Consider the following 20,261-nt stretch of genomic DNA (forward strand, 5'->3'; position numbering starts at 1 on the left):
GGGTTTTAAGACTTGATTTAAAAACAGAAAGGGTTGCAGCCTGCCGTAGGGATGCAAATTATTCCAAAGTTTGGGGGCCACCACTGCAAAGGCACGGTCCCCCCTGGTTTTTAACCTTGCGCGTGGAACAGCCAAAAGTAGCTGATCAGTACATCTAAGTGCCCTTAATGGAGTGTACAATTGGATTAATGAGGACAAGTATCTTGGTGCTAGTCCATTTAGGCATTTAAACACCAAAACTAAAATCTTAAAATGTATCCTAAACTGTACGGGAAGCCAATGAAGAGAAGCCAGTATAGGTGTAATGTGGTCCCGTTTGCGTGTCCCCGTCAGCAAACGTGCAGCAGCATTTTGCACCCTCTGCAGACGAGTAATGGAGGTATGGCTAATACCCACATAGAGGGCATTACAATAATCTAGTCGAGTCGAGATAAAAATATGTATTACCCTTTCAAAGTCGTTAAAGGACAAAAAAAGACTTTAATTTGGATAATTGCCTCAACTGGAAAAAGCTAGCTTTAATTACCGAATTAATCTGTTTATCTAGTTTGAAGACACTATCCATAATAACACCCAGGTTTTTAACATTAGGTTTCACAAAAGAATTTAACCCACCAAGATCCAAACAATCCTGAGTACCAAAAGGCAAAGCTAGACGCACAGCTTAATGCTATTGGTTTACAGGAAAGCGTTACTAGTACGTACACAAGCCAGGAGAATGAAAACAAAGGAAGCGCCATTTTTAAATACACAGCTGAGACATTACACCATAATAATAAATACATATATTAACGAGCCATGGTTGACCCAAGCTCAAACAAACCTTGTCGTCGTCTCTATGAACAGCGACAAAGCCAAGAAGAAGAGCAGAGTCTACCCTTCCCATTATTTGTTTAAAAGGCCGTCTAAAGCGCGAGCGGTTACGCTTACTTGTGTGCGCGTTACATGTGCTGATTAAGATTACAGACACAGATGAGAGGTTTGCACTGACTGGGCTATGTGTTGCGTGTTGTTTTTAAACCCAAATAAGGACTAAATATATGCTGTGTGTAGTTTTTCTGTAATTGATAACATATCGGAGACTTGAAGAGTCTGTATGTGTTCATATATGTTCATTTATTTATTTAATATAATTGCAGACGTTACAGTAGGCTATTACTATCATTGATCTGCAGTTATAATCAAATCATGTTCATAGAAAGGATAGTAATGAACATTTATACACAAGCATTTATGTGTATAAAGCATCTGTGTTGTGAGAAGAGCTTCTCATATGATATGTGAACGACCCATACAGCTTTACTATAGACATTTCCTCGAGTGAGAATGACGTCGACTGAAACTTTCTGTTGCACACCACACCCACCAAAAGAGTACCATTGGCAGTGGAAAAGCAAGCCTGATAAAGGTGACCCATACCATTTTGTGCACTGTAAAAGGACATCCAGGCTTGACTTGATAGGCTCAAACTAATGTCTGTTTGTATTGGGGTGTTTACTGTAAAAGCCTGACCTGAGTGCACTATCTCCAACTCCAAGGCATCCTCTGAGACTCAACTTCCTTAAGAAACCTCCACAGCGTTTCGAGATGTTCTCCACCACGCGGCCCTGCAAATGAAAAGCTCTGAGGATCGTTTGGACTCATCTGTATTAAATACATCTGAAATTGATTTAAGGATTATTAACAAAATGCCGTCCACCAACCTCAATGTCTCTCTGGAAGTCAAAGAGGTCAATGCGCTGCCAGTTACTGCCATCCAGAGCTAATACGTTCCATGACTGAGAAGGGGACAAATGAGTGCAATAAGTACAAAATGAGTACACTATAATGTAAATATTACAATCTACTATTATCCATGCTCTTCTTGCTTTCTTTTTCTCCTTCCTATACAATTCTATTTTTCCTCCTTCTCCCTCATATTTCCATATCTCTCTCTCTCTTCGTTCTTCAATTCCATCTCCCCCTACTACTACTACATGGTCTTCTCCTTCATTTCCATCTTCTCTTCCTCTTCATCTCCTTCATTTCCAAATTTTCTATATTTTTCTTCTACTTCATTTGAATCTCTCTCTTCGTTTTTCATTTCCATCTTCTTCTACTTCATCTTCTCTTTCTCCATTTCCACCATTTTTTTCTGCGTTTTCAATCTTCTTCCTCCATTTTCATCTTCTTTTCCATCTTCGTAGTATTCTTCTTCTCCTTCATTTCCATCTTTCTCTTTTAGTTCTTCATTTCCATCTCCCCCTACTACTACTTCATAGTCTTCTCCATTTCAATCTTCTCCTCTTTATCTCCTTTATTGGATATCTTCTCCATTACCATCTTCTCCTCCATATTCTCCTCCTCGTCATCTTCTTCACTTCCATCTCCTTCTCCGCCTCTCTTAGTTTCTCTATTTCTATCTTCTCCTTCATTTACATCTTTGCTATATTCTTGTCCTTCATTTGAATCTCTCTCTTCGTTTTTCATTTCCATCTTCTTCTACTTCATCTTCTCTTTATCCATTTTCAACTTCTTCATTTCTATCTACTCTTTCTCCATTTCCACCATCTTTTTCTGCGTTTTCCTTCTCTTCCATCCTTGTAGGATTTTTCTTTTTCTTCATTTCCATCTTTCTCTCTTCATTCTTCAATTCCATCTCCCCCTACTACTACTTCATTGTCTTCTCCATTTCAATCTCCTTTATTTGAAATCTTCTCCATTTCCATCTTCCCCTACTTCTTTGTCATATTTCTCTCCTCCTTGTCATCTTCTCCTTCTTCACTTCCATATCCTTCTCCGCCTCTCTTAGTTTCTCAATTTCCATCTTCTCCATTTCCATCTTTGCAATATTCTTCTTCTCCTTCATTTGAATCTTTCTCTCTTCGTTCTTCATTTCCATCTTCTCCTCCTACTACTATTTCAACTTCTTAATTTCTATTTTCTCGTTCTCCATCTCCTCTTTCTTATCTTTTTCTTCTCTTTCTTGATTTCTATCATCTTTTTCTACATTTCCATCTTCTTTTTGTCCATTTCCACCTTTTCTTTCTCCATTTCCATCTTCTCTTCTTCATCATTTCCATCTCTTTCTCCATTTCTGTTATTTAATCTTCTCTTCTCCATTTCCATCCTCACTTCTTCATTTTCATCTTCTCTTTCTTCATTTCCATCTTCTCCTTCTCCATTTCTCTTAACCAATCTACTCTTCTTCTCTTTCTCCATTTCCACTTTCTTTTTCTCCATTTCCATCTTCTTCTCCATTTTCCATCTTCATTTCTCTTATCCAATCTACTCTTCTTCTCTTTCTCCATTCCCACCTTCTCGTTTTCCATTTCCATCTTCTCTTCTCCATTTCCACCTTCTCGTTCTCCATTTCCATTTCCATCTTCTCTTCTTCATTTTCTCCTTCTCTTTCTCCATTTTCCATCTTCTGTCTCCATTCCACCTTCTCTTTCTCTATTTCCATCTTCTCTTCTTCATCATTTCCATTTCTGCTATTGTCCAATCTTCTTCCTCTTCATTTTTCATCTTCTTTCTCTATTTCCCTCTTCACTTCTTCATTTTCATCTTCTCTTCATTTCCATCTTCTCTGTCTCCATTTCTCTTATTCAATTTACTCTTCTTCCCTTTCTCTATTTCCACCTTCTCTTTCTCCATTTCCACCTTCTCCATTTTCCACCTTCTCGTTCTCCATTTCTGTTATTATCTAATCATCTTCTTCTTCTTCTTCATTTTCATCTTCTCTTTCTTCATTTCCATCTTCTTCTTCTCCAATCTACTCTTCTTCTCTTTCTCCGTTTCCATCTTCTTTCTCCATTTCCATCTTCTCTTCTTTAGTTCCACCTTCTCTCTCCATTTTCCACCTTATCTTTCTCCATTTTCCATCTTCTTTCTCCATTTCCATCTCCTCTTTCTCCATTTCTGTTATTATCCATTCTTCACTTCATCATTTCCATCTTCTCCATTTTCATCTCCTCTTTCTCAAGTTCTCTTATCCAATCTACTCTTCTTCTCTTTCTCTATTTCCATCTTCTCTCTCCATTTCAATCTTCTTTTCCTCAGACTCCATTTCCATCTTCCTTTTCTCCATTTTAATCTTCTCTTCTTCTCCTTTATTTGCCATCTTCTTCATTTCCATCTCCTCCTCCTCCTTCATGGTCATCACTTCTCTTCCTACTCCGTTTTAGTCTTCTTCTCCATTTCATTCATCCTTTCCTCATTCTATAATTCCATCTCCTCCAACTACTTCTTCGTCATCTCCTTACTACAATTGCTTCTTCTCTTTCTTCTTCATTTCCATTTCTCCTTCTCCATTGTCAGCTTCTCTTTCTCCATTTCAATCTTCTCCTTTTTTATTTGCCATATGCTCCATTTTCTTTGTCTTCCCCACCTCGATTTCCAACTTCTCCTCCTTCCACTTTAGCTCCTCAGCTTCGAGGTTTGATGTGTTCATTAATGCTCTTCTGTAGACTTCAGTAATTTGCATTTCTGTTGCCATTTAATCAGCTTGAATGAGTCTGTCTATTTTTATATTGATATATTGTTCTCCTTTGGCATCAAGCAAGGCTTTATTTTACCTATAGAACTTTCAGATCATTCTATATAAACCCTAAAGACGACACAGACCAGCCCGTCAACAAACAAGCAGCATAATTGGTCATTTAAATCATCTTTCTTTGGCAGATCATCTTGATCACATCTACATGCCAAACTCTATAAAAGTTAAGCCTGAAATTATTAGCCTAAAATGCATAACAGCTAATGCTAACACTGCCTCTATGTCAGCACACATGGAAGGAGATTAAAAAGCTGTGGTGTGATTGGCTAAGACATGATTCAAGTGACCAAGTTAGCATTATCCAATGACATTCGTCTATCTCCCCATAGTTAAAACAAATCTCTTACATGCCTTGATGTTTTGCGTTGCTGCCATGTGATTGGCTAACCAAATATGCAACTAATAAAATAGCAGATGTCAGTATAATCTACATTTATTTCACTACACAGTAAATAATAAACGGCACTTACTCGTGAGACTTGCGCACAGCGGCAAAGCGTGACTACATCCAGAAATGAGAAAATTCTGCAGACGGAGAGAATCACAATAAACGTCATTAACAACTTATCAAGAAAGGAGTGTAAAAACAGAAAAGGTGCAGAGTATGGATGATTGTTTAAAAGAAGAGATTATTCAAAAAGGAAATGAAGCACTGAAATACTGCATGGGTGTCACACTAACCGTAACAGCAGTTCCTTGGGCAGCTTCTTGTTAATAACCGCCTCATCATTATTGGAGAACATCTGAGGAGGGAAAAAAGACAGTTTTGTAAAAGCATGCATTTCTGTGGTAAAACAGTAATACAGCGTTTGTTGACACTGTCTGAATCACATACCATCATCTTTGAATGGGGTATATGCCGAAGCATGCTAATAGGACTTTTAATTTGCCAGTAACCTGGGTTAATCGTTTCCGCTGAATGGGGTATATGCCGAAGCATGCTAATAGGACTTTTAATTTGCCAGTAACCTGGGTTAATCGTTTCCGTTGAATGGGGTATATGCCGAAGCATGCTAATAGGACTTTTAATTTGCCAGTAACCTGGGTTAATCGTTTCCGTTGAATGGGGTATATGCCAAAGCATGCTAATAGGACTTTTAATTTGCCAGTAACCTAGGTTAATCGTTTCCGCTGAATGGGGTATATGCCGAAGCATGCTAATAGGACTTTTAATTTGCCAGTAACCTGGGTTAATCATTTCCGGTGAATGGGGTATATGCCGAAGCATGCTAATAGGACTTTTAATTTGCCAGTAACCTGGGTTAATCGTTTCTGGTGAATGTGGTATATGCCGAAGCATGCTAATAGGACTTTTAATTTGCCAGTAACCTAGGTTAATCCTTTCCGTTGAATGGGGTATATGCCAAAGCATGCTAATAGGACTTTTAATTTGCCAGTAACCTGGGTTGATCGTTTCCGGTGAATGTGTTATATGCCAAAGCATGCTAATAGGGTTTTTAATTTGCCAGTAACCTGGGTTAATCGTTTCCGTTGAATGGGGTATATGCCAAAGCATGCTAATAGGACTTTTTATTTGCCAGTAACCTGGGTTAATCATTTCCGTTGAATGGTGTACATGCCGAAGCAGGCTAATAGGACTTTTAATTTGCCAGTAACCTGGGTTAATCGTTTCCGGTGAATGTGGTATATGCCGAAGCAGGCTAATAGGACTTTTAATTTGCCAGTAACCTGGGTTAATCGTTTCCGTTGAATGGGGTATATGCCGAAGTATGCTAATAGGACTTTTAATTTGCCAGTAACCTGGGTTAATCGTTTCCGTTGAATGGGGTATATGCCGAAGCATGCTAATAGGACTTTTAATTTGCCAGTCACCTGGGTTAATCGTTTCCGTTGAATGGGGTATATGCCGAAGCATGCTAACAGGACTTTTAATTTGCCAGTAACCTGGGTTAATCGTTTCCGGTGAATGGGGTATATGCCGAAGCATGCTAATAGGACTTTTAATTTGCCAGTAACCTGGGTTAATTGTTCCTGCTGAATGGGGTATATGCCGAAACATGCTAATAGGGCTTTTAATTTGCCAGTAACCTGGGTTATTCGTTTCCGGTGACTGGGGTATATGCCTAAGCATGCTAATAGGACTTTTAATTTGACAGTAACCTGGGTTAATCGTTTCCCGTGAATTAAATGCCAATGCAAATTCGGCGCGTTGAAGGTCTGTTTTCTTTAAAAATCAGCGATCTCCACTGGCTGAGTGATATCCGATATAAAATGGGTCTCAGATTGTACAAGAAGCACTGCATTAAATTACATTTTCCCCGCCATGTCTTTATAATATGAGCATTTATTTTACCCCAGTATATTCAATGGAGCTTCTGCGCTAGCCTGCCGATTCTGATGGGCACGTGCGAGCAAACGGCTTTTTGTCTCGTTTTACGCTTGAGCAAATAAATGAATGCGAAAGTCTGTTTAACTGATTGTATTTGAATGACATTACAACATCGATGCTGTAAAAGGAACCGTATAAAATGGAAAAAAAAACTCAGAATAACAGGTCACCGGAAGTTTATCAGTATGGGAAACACACTAGCTCGGCATATACCCCATTTACTCCAAATTCTGCTTTTTGAGGTATTGCCCTAAATGCTCATTGTAGCAAACTTTCTACATGAAATCAACACCAGGTCACATATTGGTGCCATCAAACCACAAACCCCTTTTGCAAGTGGTAACAAGAGATACAGATTGTCCTGCTGAATAATTCAGACTGGACTGGATGTTCCTTTTTGGTTTTTAAAAAGTGACTACACATCCATCCAAGAATAGTGAATGCTTGTGTGTGCACCGGCCAGTCCTAAATTTGTTAAAGGAACACTCTCTTTTTTTTGTAAATATTTTACAACCCCATTATTATTTTTTTCCATTCATTTTCATTCAGCCAATCTCCAGGTCAGGCAGGAGCGCTTTTAGCTTAGCTTAGCATAAACCATTGAATCGGATTAGACCATTAACATCTCACTCAAAACAATTTACAAAAAGACAGTTTCGATAACTTTCCTATTTATAGCTTCATTGTGTACTAAAACCAACAGAAATGAGAAGATTCATATATTTTAGATGCTGGAACTATACTGTCATTCTGCCGCAATAATACATTTTCACATCCATCCCAGAATAGTGAATGCTCATGTGTGCACCGGCCAGTCCTAAATTTGTTAATGCAACACTCTACTCTTTTTTTGTAAATATTTTACAACTCCATTACCCTTCTTTTTATTCCATTCAGCCAATCTCCAGGTCTGGCGGAAGCACTTTTAGCTTAGCTTAGCATAAATCATTGAATCAGGTTAGACCGTTAGCATCTTCCTCAAAAAATTCACAAAAAGAGAGCTTCAAGAATTTTTCTATTTATAGCTTCATTGTGTATTGAACCAACAGAAAATTTAAAGTTTATTCTATATTCGAGGCAGATTTGGCTGGGAACTATATTGTCATTCTGGCATAATAATTAAAACTATCAAAAGTCGAGGTTTTAAAACAGTCCAAATTTTCTGCTATACCGTTTCTAAGGTATGTGTAATTTTTTTATTTACGTTTTTATTTTTTTTATGATATTTTTTTATTTTTAGGACAACAGTATCTCCAGCAGAAAATATATCCAAAGATGCCCTTTTAAGAAAATCAATGTTTTAGAAACAAATGAAGACAGCAGAAGTCATTGATTGATTTTAATTATTTAGCCTGACATGTTTACTGTTACAAAATATTTTAAATGTTTCTTAAAATAAAATATATAGCGTTCCAAGGGAAACAAAGTTGTTGTTTTTCTCCCAGACATTTAAAAAATAAATTAGAGCAGTAAATCATAATAGCGTAAAACCATGACATATATATATATACATACACATACATATATATATATATATATATATATATATATATACACACATATATATATATATATATATATATATATATATATATATATATATATATATATATATATATATATATATATATATATATATATATATATATATATATATATATATATATATATATATGTATATATATTTTATAATTATTTTTTTCGGGGTTTTCATCTTTATTATTTAGGACAGTAGAGAGTATTGACTGGAAAGCAAGAGAAGCAGAGAGAAGGGAAGGATCGGCAAAGGACAACAAGGCGGAATCGAACTCGGGTCTCCGTAAGCACCGGAGTGCATGTGTCGACGCACTAACTACACCACTAGCGCCGACAAACCATGATATTTTTATCCAAGGTTATCATACCACATAATTTTATACCTGCCCTTGCCTACGTAGTAAGGTAGGTAAATTACCAAACTATATTACATTAATGTTGCCATGGGTAATTCCCTAACTTCATAATATTTCAAAATAAAAAGAAGACGTTACTTTAAATTGTATTAACTAATGCTGTATAACTTTTTTAATTATTACAATAAAAACAAACAATCACATTTATAAGACAGTGGAGTTCAATGCTGAATACACTAGTCAAGCTGAATCTGCCTTTGACTTGATTTGCTCACCAAAGTCTCTGCATTGTTGAGTGACAGTATGTACATTTAATGAAAAAATCTGATTAATTTACACCATTTAATTGTAACATTTAATTTCAGTAAGCTTTTAACAATAAAGCAAACAAACAAAGGGTTACAATTCTCCCTCTCTTCTCATATGGTGGGTCAAATAACTTTGGCCTGCGGGCCCTAGTTTGGGTTTCTCTGGTCTAAACTATTAATTGATTGAATTTTACAGTTTACAAAAATTACAGTTACAGTATTGTGGTATATACCATGATTGTGATATGAGATTTTCTGTCATATCTCCTACAGTGGGGGTAATAAGTATTGAAAACGTCACCATTTTTATCAGAAAACATATTCCTAAATTTGCTATTGACTTGAAATTTTCACTAGATGTTGGTAACAACCAAAGAAATCCATATATGCAAAGAAAACAAATCTAATTAGTTTACAAATTAAGTTATGTGTAAAAAAAAAAATTACGCAGGGAAAAAGTATTGAACACATGAAGAAAGGGAGGTGTAGAAAGGCAGTGAAAGTCTCTCAATAGTTCTTCAGCAACCTTCTGCGCTTCCTCATTGTAAATGAATATTAGCTGCTTCAGTTCAACATCTACATTAGCAGGATGATGAAGATGAAACCAGGATGGACATTTCAGCAAGACAATGATCCAAAACACAGCCAAGGAAACTCTCGAATGCATTCAGAGAAAGAAAATCAAACTGTAGAATGGCCCAACCAATCACCTGACTTAAATCCAATAGAACATACTAAATAAAGCTCAGATTTGAAATACGAGACCCACAGAACCATCAAGATTTTTACACACTGTTAAAGTCTGTGAAAAACTCACACCTGAGCAATGCATGTGACTTCATTCTCCATATGAGAGGCGTCTTTCAGCTGCCATCACCAAAAAGTGTGTTAAATAAAGTATTTAATACGTTTCAGCACTTTCTCCTTCAATCATTCTATTGTTATTACACTAATTTTTCAGATTTTTTTGTTGTTATATTTTTATGCTTGTATTGTTGTATAGTTTTTTTCCCAAAATACGTTTCAATCCCTTGTCAACATCTCCGTTAGAGATATTATTCCCAGGAAATAACATGACAAGATCAATACTTATTTCCCCCACAGTATTATACTCTACGTGTTTGTAAGGATCTGATGGTTTTATTTGAGGTGAATGAAGCCTTTATAATCACCGACTCATCTGAGAAAGACAAACAAACAATATGCGAGAGAGATGAGGCTTTACAGATGTTCTGCTTTATGAACTCTGCCATTTGTGCTGTTCCTCTTTCTTTTCCACTTGTTTGTTTGTTTAAAGATGAGCCATGTGATGACAGACTGCAGACTGTTACGAACCAGGGATGATTGATCACTTGTTTGCAGCTCATCTCAAACCCTCGTCAGCAACCAAATGACTTTTCTCATGACCAGCAGCTTCCTTTTAGACCTAAATGTCTCCTGTAATTGCTTTTACATGGGTGAACCTCACAAAAGGCACGAGTGGGTCATGCGGGAAACAACTTAAATTAAAATCAAAGTGTTTCTCATTATGAAAAAAAGAAAAATGACTACATTCTCTGACTAAAATATGACTAATATGTTGTTCAACAAAAATCACACACATATATATATATATATATATATATATATATATATATATATATATATATATATATATATATATATATATACACTCACCGGCCACTTTATTAGGTACACCTGTCCATTTGCTCGTTTACGCAGATTTCTAATCAGCCAGTCACATGGCAGCATCTTAATGCATTTAGGCATGTAGACATGGTCAAGATGATCTGCTGCAGTTCAAACCGAGCATCAGAATGGGGAAGAAAGGTGATTTAAGTGACTTTGAACGTGGCATGGTTGTTGGTGCCATATAGACGGGCTGGTCTGAGTATTTCAGAAACTGCTGCTCTACTGGGATTTTCACGCACAACCATCTTTAGGATATACAGAGAATGGTCTAAAAAAGAGAAAATATCCAGTGAGTGGCAGTTCTGTGTGCTCAAATGCCAGAGGTTAGAGGAGAATGGCCAGACTGGTTCCTGATAAAAAGGCAACAGTAACTCAAATAACCACTCGTTACACCTGAGGTATGCAGAAGAGCATCTCTGAACACACAACACGTCCAAACTTGAGGCGGATGGGCTACAGCAGCAGAAGACCACACCAGGTGCCACTCCTATCAGCTAAGAACTGGAAACTGAAGCTACAATTCATGTAGGGAAAATGTTGGACTGATGAGTCTCGATTTCTGCTGCGACATTTGGATGGTAGGGTTAGAATTTGGGGTCAACAATATGAAAACATGGATCCATCCTGCCTTGTATCAACAGTTCAGGCTGGTGGTGGTGGTGTAATGGTGTGGGGGATATTTTCTTGGCACACTTTGGGCCCTCCAAGGTCACCAGGTTAATCCAATAGGGCACCTTTGGAATGTGGTGGAACGGGTGATTCACATCATGGATGTGCAGCCGACAAACCTGCAGCAACAGCGTGATGCTGTTATGTCAATATGGACCAAAATCTCAGAGGAATATTTCCAGTGCCTTGTTGATTCCCGTTCTGAAGGCAAAAGTGGGTCCAACCCGGTACTAGCAATTTACCTAATAAAGTGACCGGTGAGTGTATATAGTCTGAATATATTCTTCAAATGTTCTTTAAGCCATTCATTTGCCCATATATTGTATTTATTTCTTGGTAGGAAGACCTTTGCTTTTCTTTTGTTAGATGTGCAGTGCATGTTTATTATGAAATGATTATCGGAGGAAAAAAAATGTGTTTCCAGATCCAAATGTTACATTTCTTAGACTAATTTTTCTAAATATCAAATATACATCCCACTCATTTCACAGAATTGAGACTACATCTCTACTTAATGACATTTCTGGATATCTGAGGTGGCAAAATCTAGAAGGGATACAGCTGTGGCCAGAAATAAACACTAATTAATTATATTATTATAACAATATCACTGTACAACAATTACTGTTTTTAACATTAATGTGGGGGGTTGGGATGGGGGTGGATGTTACTAAAATACAATTAATGTGTAATTTATTACATAATACAAATAATTATCTTATAAATAAATACTGTTTTTACATTACTAAGAGCAGTATGTTTAAGTTTGGTGTGGGATAGACATGAATAAAATTAAATTAATGGGTAATTTAATAAATAATTTACATAATTCTCATTATAATTACTGTTTTAATATTACTGAGAGGGTTGGGATGGGGTAATTTGTAAAATGGGGGTTATTATTGGATAATTTAATAATTAATATCCATAATTCTCATTAACTTCTGGCCACAGCTGTATCCTTCTAGCAACAACCATATTAGGCAACTTCACAAGACTTCCTGGTTTACATGTAAAGCAACACAGTACCTTCCTCTGATTGGTCCAGACCAATTAATAAGCCATACTTTAACTCGGTTTACACATAAACAACCTTATTTCTAAACTAACATTCAGTTCAACATTCGGGTCGAGTTGCCAGGTTAAAAAAACAATCTACACCATACAGTACGATAGTCATCCTATAATAAAATTGTGATCACTACAATAACCAAACTACCAATAACCAAACAAAAACCTAAACCAATCTTAAACCCACATTCGGTTGCTGTCGAGCATGAAGAGCTGTCAGTTATTTGTAAATATAACTCTCATGCCGCGGTCACCAAAACAATGTGCAGATAATCACTCCCATCCTAAAAAAAGAAACAGGCCTAAGCTGGTAACAATGCAACGCTTCTTAAATACTGATTACATTCAGGCCATCGCAACAGAAATACTGTGAGTAGAGCTAGAACCTATGCACATATTTACCATAGTAATAATTACTACTTTCAACACAGAACAGTTAAAGTTTAGAAGTATTACGGGAAGGCCCTAGAATAAACTTTGAGGATATGATTGATTTATACTCCAAGTGTTCCCTTTATTTATTTTTTTTGGAGCAGTTTATTTTATGCCATTCAAGAATACAATGTAATACGATACATAAAGCAAACCTTATTGATCATACTATTGAAGTTTTTACTTCAAAATGTTGTTTTATTTCAAATATAACTTACTTATTAAATTTAGCATATAATTCAGATTCATTTTTAAGTGTAATGTGCAAAATGTTTACAAAATGTTTAATTACTAAATGAGATTTTCACATTAGCCATGTTGAATTTATGTTATTGTAATTACATCACATGCACAAATATTTTGTAACTTTGCAAGCGTATGCGTCATTTACTGTGTACAGAGAGTCAAATAATTGTGGTGATGTGGTGTAAACAAGATTCCGTGATATATTTTGGTTAAAATAATCTTTTTAGATTATATTAATGCATATTAAAGCAACACTGTGGCGTTTTATAGCAAATTAATCTTTAGTAACTAGCCTCAGAGGTTTTACTTTGACATGTTTTACTTACTTTTACTTGATTTTATTTACTATGAGATTTACTAATGAGATTTTGACATTAGCCATGTTGAATTTATATTATTGTTATTTGTTATTGTATACTAAATACATGCATATTTCGGAACTTTGCAGGTCTAAATGCAATGTTTACCATGTGCAGAGTCAAATAATTGTGGTGATGTGGCGTAAATGAAACACCATGATATATTTTGGTTAAAATAATCTTTTATATTATATTAATGCATATTAAAGCAACACCATGGTATTATATAATCTTTAGTAACTAGCCTCAGATGTTTTACTCTGACGCTTCTAAATGTATCACAACATATTTGATGTTTAACATATTTAACTCTTTTATTTACTATGAGATTTGCTAATGAGATTTTGACATTAGCCATGTTGAATTTATATGTTATTTGTTATTGTATACTAAATACGTACATATTTCGGAACTTTGCAGGTCTAAATACAATGTTTACCATGTGCAGAGTCAAATAACTGTGGTGATGTGGCGTAAACGAAACACCATGATATATTTTGGTTAAAATAATCTTTTATATTATATTAATGCACATTAAAGCAACACTGTTGCATTATATAACAAATTAATCTTTAGTAACTAGCCTCAGAGGTTTTACTTTGACACTTCTAAATGAATCACAGCATATTTGATATTGAACATATTGAACTATTTTATTGACTAAATGAGATGTTCATAATAGCCATGTTGAATTTATGTTATTGTAATTACATTACACACAAGTATTTAGTAGTAACTTTGCGCATTTAAATACAATGTTTACTGTGTACAGAGTCAAATAATTGTGCTGGTGTGGCGTAAATGAGATACCATGGTATATTTTAATTTAAAACTATCTTTTTAGATTATATCCATGCATATTAAAGCAACACAATGGTATTATTTAACAAATTAATCTTTAGTAACTAGCCTCAGATGTTTTACTCTGACACTTCTAAATGTATCACAACATATTTGATGTTTAACATATTTAACTCTTTTATTTACTATGAGATTTTGACATTAGCCATGTTGAATTTATATTATTGTTATTTGTTATTGTATACTAAATACGTACATATTTCAAAACTTTGCAGGCCTAAATGCAATTTTTACCATGTGCAGAGTCAAATAATTGTGGTGATGTGGCATAAACGAGACACCATGATATGTTTTGGTTAAAATAATCTTTTTAGATTATATTAATGCATATTAAAGCAACACTGTGACATTATATAACAAATTAATCTTTAGTAACAAGCCTCAGAGGTTTTACTTTGACACTTCTAAACGTTTCACAACATATTTGATATTTTGATATTTAATTCTTATTTACTAAATGAGATTTTGACATTAGCCATGTTGAATTTATGTTACTGTAATTACATTACACACGTTTTGTAACTTTGCACACTTAAATACAATGTTTACTGTGTACAGAGAGTCAAATAATTGTGCTGGTGTGGCGTCAATGAGATACCATGATGCATTTTGGTTAAAATAATCTTTTTTGGATTAAATTAATGCATATTTAAGCAACACTGTGGTGTTATATTACAAATTAATCTTTAGTAACTAGCCTCAGATGTTTTACTTTGACACTTCTAAACGTATCACAGCATATTTGACCTTTAACATATTTAACTCTATTATTTACTAAATAAGATTTTCACATTAGCCATGCTGAATTTATGTTACTGTAATTACACTAAATACATACATAATTCCTTACTTCACACACTTAAATGCAATGTTTACCATATGCAGAGTCAAATAATTGTGGTGATGTGGCGTAAACGAAACACCATGATATATTTTGATTAAAATAATCTTTTTAGATTATATTAATGCAAATTAAAGCAACACTGTGGAATTATATGATCTTTACTACCCTGCCTTTACTTTGACACTTCACAACACATTTGATATTTTGTTATTTAACTCTTTTATTTACTAAATGAGATTTTCACATTAGCCATGTTGAATTTATGTTAGTTAAAACATTAAATACATAAATATTTTGTAACTTCACACACTTAAATACAATGTTTACTGTGTACAGAGTCAAATAATTGTGGTGATGTGGCGTAAACGAAACACCATGACATATTTTGGTTATAATAATCTTTTTAGATTATATTAATGCAAATTAAAGCAACACCATGACATTATATAACAAATTAATCTTTAGCAACTAGCCTAATTGTTTTAGTTTGACACTTCTAAACACATCACAACATATTTGATATTTAACATATTTAACTCTATTATTTACTAGATATGCTGAATTAATGTTATTGTAATTACATAACACAAAGTTCACACACTTAAATGAAATGTTTACTGTGTACAGAGTCAAATAATTGTGGTGATGTGGTGTAAACAAGATACCATCATATATTTTGGTTATAATAATCTTTTTAGATTATATTAATGTGTATTAAAGCAACACTGTGGCATTATATAACAAATTAATCTTTAGTAACTAGCCTCAGAGGTTTTACTTTGACACTTCTAAAAATATCACAACATATTTGATTTTTCGAGTCAACTGCAAGCCAGGAAAATAAAAGCAAATAGGCTACATAAATGCCATGCACCTCAATGTTTCAAAACCTACTAAGTCGCCTATCTAGACAGCATCACAAGCGCTCAGAATTCCACTAAGCACCTATGCTGCCCGGAAAATGCACACTAGCTAGTACGCTAGCTGGGTTTTAAAACAGGTCCGCTGTAAACACAGTTATAACTTGTTTAAACGCTGTTGATTTTGCGTCTTCGAGTGAAACAATAAACCAAATGTTTGCGTAAACAGGCCCAACTGTTCTCACTAGTGATAAACTGAGGTAACGCTTGTGTTTTACGCATAAAGGCCCATGTATATATCCAGCTTTTGTTTTGGCCGGCTGTTTTTTCCCCCACTTCAGCCTGTGTGGGCCTACCATTAACCGAGTCCCATAATCTCAGCTAACCAGTTAAATGTATTTAAAAATACGTATTTATTTAAAAATACATCGCAACCTACTGTTGCTTCGCGTAAATAAACGAGAAATATTTAAGCTGCTTTTGCGGCTCAATAAGCTCGGAAACAATGGCTGTGTTTATACACTCCGACACAAAGTAGACATCGCGAGGAAACAATATAGCAACTTAAAAATAGACGTTCGGTGCAGCCTTTGGTCAACATGGATTTCTGAACGTGTTTAATAGACTGACAAGTGATCAGAAAAGCTGAACTCGTCTGATTGCGGAAGCTCGGCCTCTTCTACTGCAACAACACTTATAATCCTCCATTATTTAAGCCGTTTAGGAGTAATAAAACCAAAACAGAACGCAAGATTGTTTACATTGACATGTCAATCTGGAAATAAACAGTGTCTACTCGCCTCAAAGCGACTCCGAGAGACGCCGTTCACCTCCTTACCCATCCCGAACACTAAAAAGTCGGTAAACCGGAGAGGGGAAAGCGCGTCCGGTTATTAAAAGGACGCAGATGTGTCGGTGCCGCTGGCTTCCGTCGAGATCATGCCGTGTTTTCGCTTAATTTCATCGCGTTTGTGTACGGCGAAAAGATGCAGAAGAGCCCCAGTGGTTGAAGTATGAACAAATCAAGCTTATCTCCTGTTGTGTGTTGCGGATCACCCCCTCCCCTTTACCAGCACTAGATCTCAGGCAGTTTCTCCATCTCTTAACTACACCTCGTGGTCAATCTTGTGTATATTATAATATTTCCGTTTGTATTACAGGAATAAATACATTTTTCATTTCACAAACACATTTACATCAGTAAAAGTGTAAACTAATCATCTGTGGATGATATCCAAGGTCTCTAAGGTCGAATATAACGAGTTAGTCATTAAATATGACCGGTATTACAGTTGTCATTATATTAAATTATCAGCATTTCATCTTTTTTATTAACAAATAACGTGAGCTACATTTAGATGAATTAAAGTGTGTTGTTTATACAGTTGTGCACAGAAAGTGTGTTAAGTGTGCTAAATAAATAAAACCATTTGTGGGGATCAGTGTCTGCAAAGCACTTGAAGAAAGTGCAATGTTTTGTGATGATGCTGTATGGAAAGTGTACATACTGCAAATCGTTTGTTTTCATGTTATTGTTATGGTCGTTTCCGGGTTTGCTGAGTCAGCCCCGCCTCCAGCGGCAGAAGCCAATAGAAACTCGGTTATTGGGGTTCGTCATTTGACGTAATCATGGTGGTAACACGAGGCAGCGTTTTATCCAAACAATCCTCTGAATCCAATCTTTTACATGCTAACCAGTTAAGTATTAATGGTGTGAAAATTATAGACAACAAATTTAATAATGTTTACATTAAAGAGAACCGCATTGTTGCCTAAATGCAAACATTTTTGGAATTCCTTATTTGAACAGATTGAATGGGGAAAAGTTTGGATTTACCTAGTAAATACTGTCCCACCAGTAAAGTTAAAGAAGTGGCATATAAACTATTTAATTTATCCAGTGAAACAAGTTGTTTAATATTTTAGAGACTTGCAATCTGCGTGTACTTTTTGTGAATTAGAGGAGGAATCAATAAAACAGCTGTTTTTTGAATGCACATATCACTATAAAACCCAAAAAGTTAAGGTTACTCAAACCATTTGAGGAAACCGATTTAACAAACCATTTAAGTTTACAAACTAATCTTAATAAGTACTGTGAACTTAATCCATTTGAGTAAACGAAGCAATTTGAGCACAGTGAAACCCAATAAATGAAGAGAACTCAAACCAACTGACTACTGTAAAACCCAATAAGTTAAGGCAACTCAAACCATTTGAGTTAAAAACAAATCTATATGTGTACTGTAAACTTACTCCATTTAAGTTGAAGTAATGAGGTATTTAATGAACTCATTACCTTCAACACTGAGTTCAAAACTCTTTTCAAATGAGTAGAATCAACTTTCAGTAAATTCTGAGTTAACTACATTCATTTCATTTGATAAAGTTGACTGTTGGGTTTTACAGTGTACCCATACATATACAAATGTTTTGGAATGATGCTGAATGTCTTATATTTAAACGTACTAAATTAAAATTCTGTTTTCTTTTAAATATATATTTTGACAATAATAAAACTTTGGTGCAACATGTAATGATTATATATGGGAAGTTCCATGTACACAAACAAAAATGGGTAAACCTTACATTTATTTGTTTAAAACTGAAATTTACTGAAAGTTAATTCCACTCATTTGAAAAGAGTTTTGAACTCAGTGTTGAAGGTAATGAGTTATTAAGTACCTTTTAAGTTCACAGTACTCATATAGATTGTTTTTTTTTTAACTCAAATGGTTTGAAGCTATCGGCTTCCTCAAACGGTTTGAGTTGACTTTTTACAGTACTCAGTTTTAGTTTACTTCATTTATTGGGTTTCACTGTGCTCAAATTGCTTCATTTACTAAAATGCATTAAGTTTACAGTACTCATTAGGATTAGTTTTTGAACTTAAATGGTTTGTTGCATTGATTTCCTCAAATGGTTTGAGTTACCTTAACTTTTTGTGTTTTACAGCATTAGCATTATATCGAAACCCTAAAAGACATTATTAACAAAAAGCTATAAGACTGTATGCGATTTTGGAATCAGTTTCTTATGGAAATTTCTTGTATTTTATATCCCCTGTAATTTTATTTATTTTTTGTTTTATTGCCTATTGATTAGTTCCTTTGAAGTTAAATTGTAAGTACTGTATTCCTCAATTTGTGTATGCTATTGTTCTTGTTATGCAATAAAAAAAAAATTATCCAAACAAATGACATAGAAGTTATTGAAAAAGATTAATAAATAAGATTTTAAAACAAAAATTAGTATAAACACTTAAATACATGTGAATTCAATGTAAATAATTTACTAATTATAATAGTTATAACTAGTAACTAATTGAAATAGTTAAAGCAATAATTAAATAAGATTTAAATATAATGTATACTCAATTTGATTAAAATAACTACAACTCTGACTAAATTAAATATTAATACAAATACAAAACAGATTAAAATGAACAATAAAATATAATTAAAACACTTGTTACAGTTACTGCACTTTCTAGTAATAATCAGTCAAAAATACAAATTAGTATAAAAGAATCAAATACATGATAAATAATTTACTAATTATAATAGTTATAAGATAATTAATGCAATATTTGAATAATATTTAAATAAAATGTACACTCAATTTGATTAAAATAACTACAAGTTTGACTAAATCAAATATGAATACAAATACAAAAGAGATTCAAATGAACAATAAAATATCATTAAAACACTTGTCACAGTTACTGCACTTTCTAGTGATAATCAGTCAAAACGTGATTTCAAGCCAAACTCTTAATAAACACAAAATAATTGCTCATAAATAATAAATGAAAGCAAAATACATGAAAACAATAAGAATAAACTCTAAAACCTTTAATAAAACCTTTAAACGGCTTTTGTGTTATTATTCTTTATAGACCTTTTTGAGGGATATAATAACAATGGTCCTAACTTATTTCCTGTTTTACATTTTAAAATTCTATAGCTTCTGAGAGTCCAAAAAGTTCCACATATTAATAAATAACGTTACAATAGCTGTTAAAACAACAAGTTATGATTGAATTGCCTCTTGTTACAGATATGAAATTGACAACAAGCATGAAATATTCATAAGCCAATGACATGACAACATTGAAATGGTCTATAACACAGAAATGTA

The 20,261-nt window shown here is 34.4% G+C and overlaps 1 protein-coding gene across 1 annotated transcript in view; it reads right to left on the reverse strand.

The window, feature by feature from the left end:
- The window catches only part of fbxl20 (F-box and leucine-rich repeat protein 20), a 32,401-nt gene extending 15,201 nt beyond the window's left edge, over positions 1-17,200 (reverse strand). Inside the window, exons 1-5 of the mRNA XM_056480341.1 lie at positions 16,922-17,200; positions 5,219-5,280; positions 5,008-5,062; positions 1,704-1,778; positions 1,513-1,607 (exon numbers count right to left, since the gene is read on the reverse strand). Of these exons, the coding sequence (XP_056336316.1) occupies positions 1,513-1,607; positions 1,704-1,778; positions 5,008-5,062; positions 5,219-5,280; positions 16,922-16,963 (329 nt within the window). The 5' untranslated portion in view covers positions 16,964-17,200. The remainder of the gene's footprint in view (positions 1-1,512; positions 1,608-1,703; positions 1,779-5,007; positions 5,063-5,218; positions 5,281-16,921) is intronic.
- Between the last annotated feature and the right edge of the window lie 3,061 nt (positions 17,201-20,261).

Source organism: Danio aesculapii, chromosome 19, assembly GCF_903798145.1.
Source record: "Danio aesculapii chromosome 19, fDanAes4.1, whole genome shotgun sequence".
Taxonomy (NCBI): domain Eukaryota; kingdom Metazoa; phylum Chordata; class Actinopteri; order Cypriniformes; family Danionidae; genus Danio; species Danio aesculapii.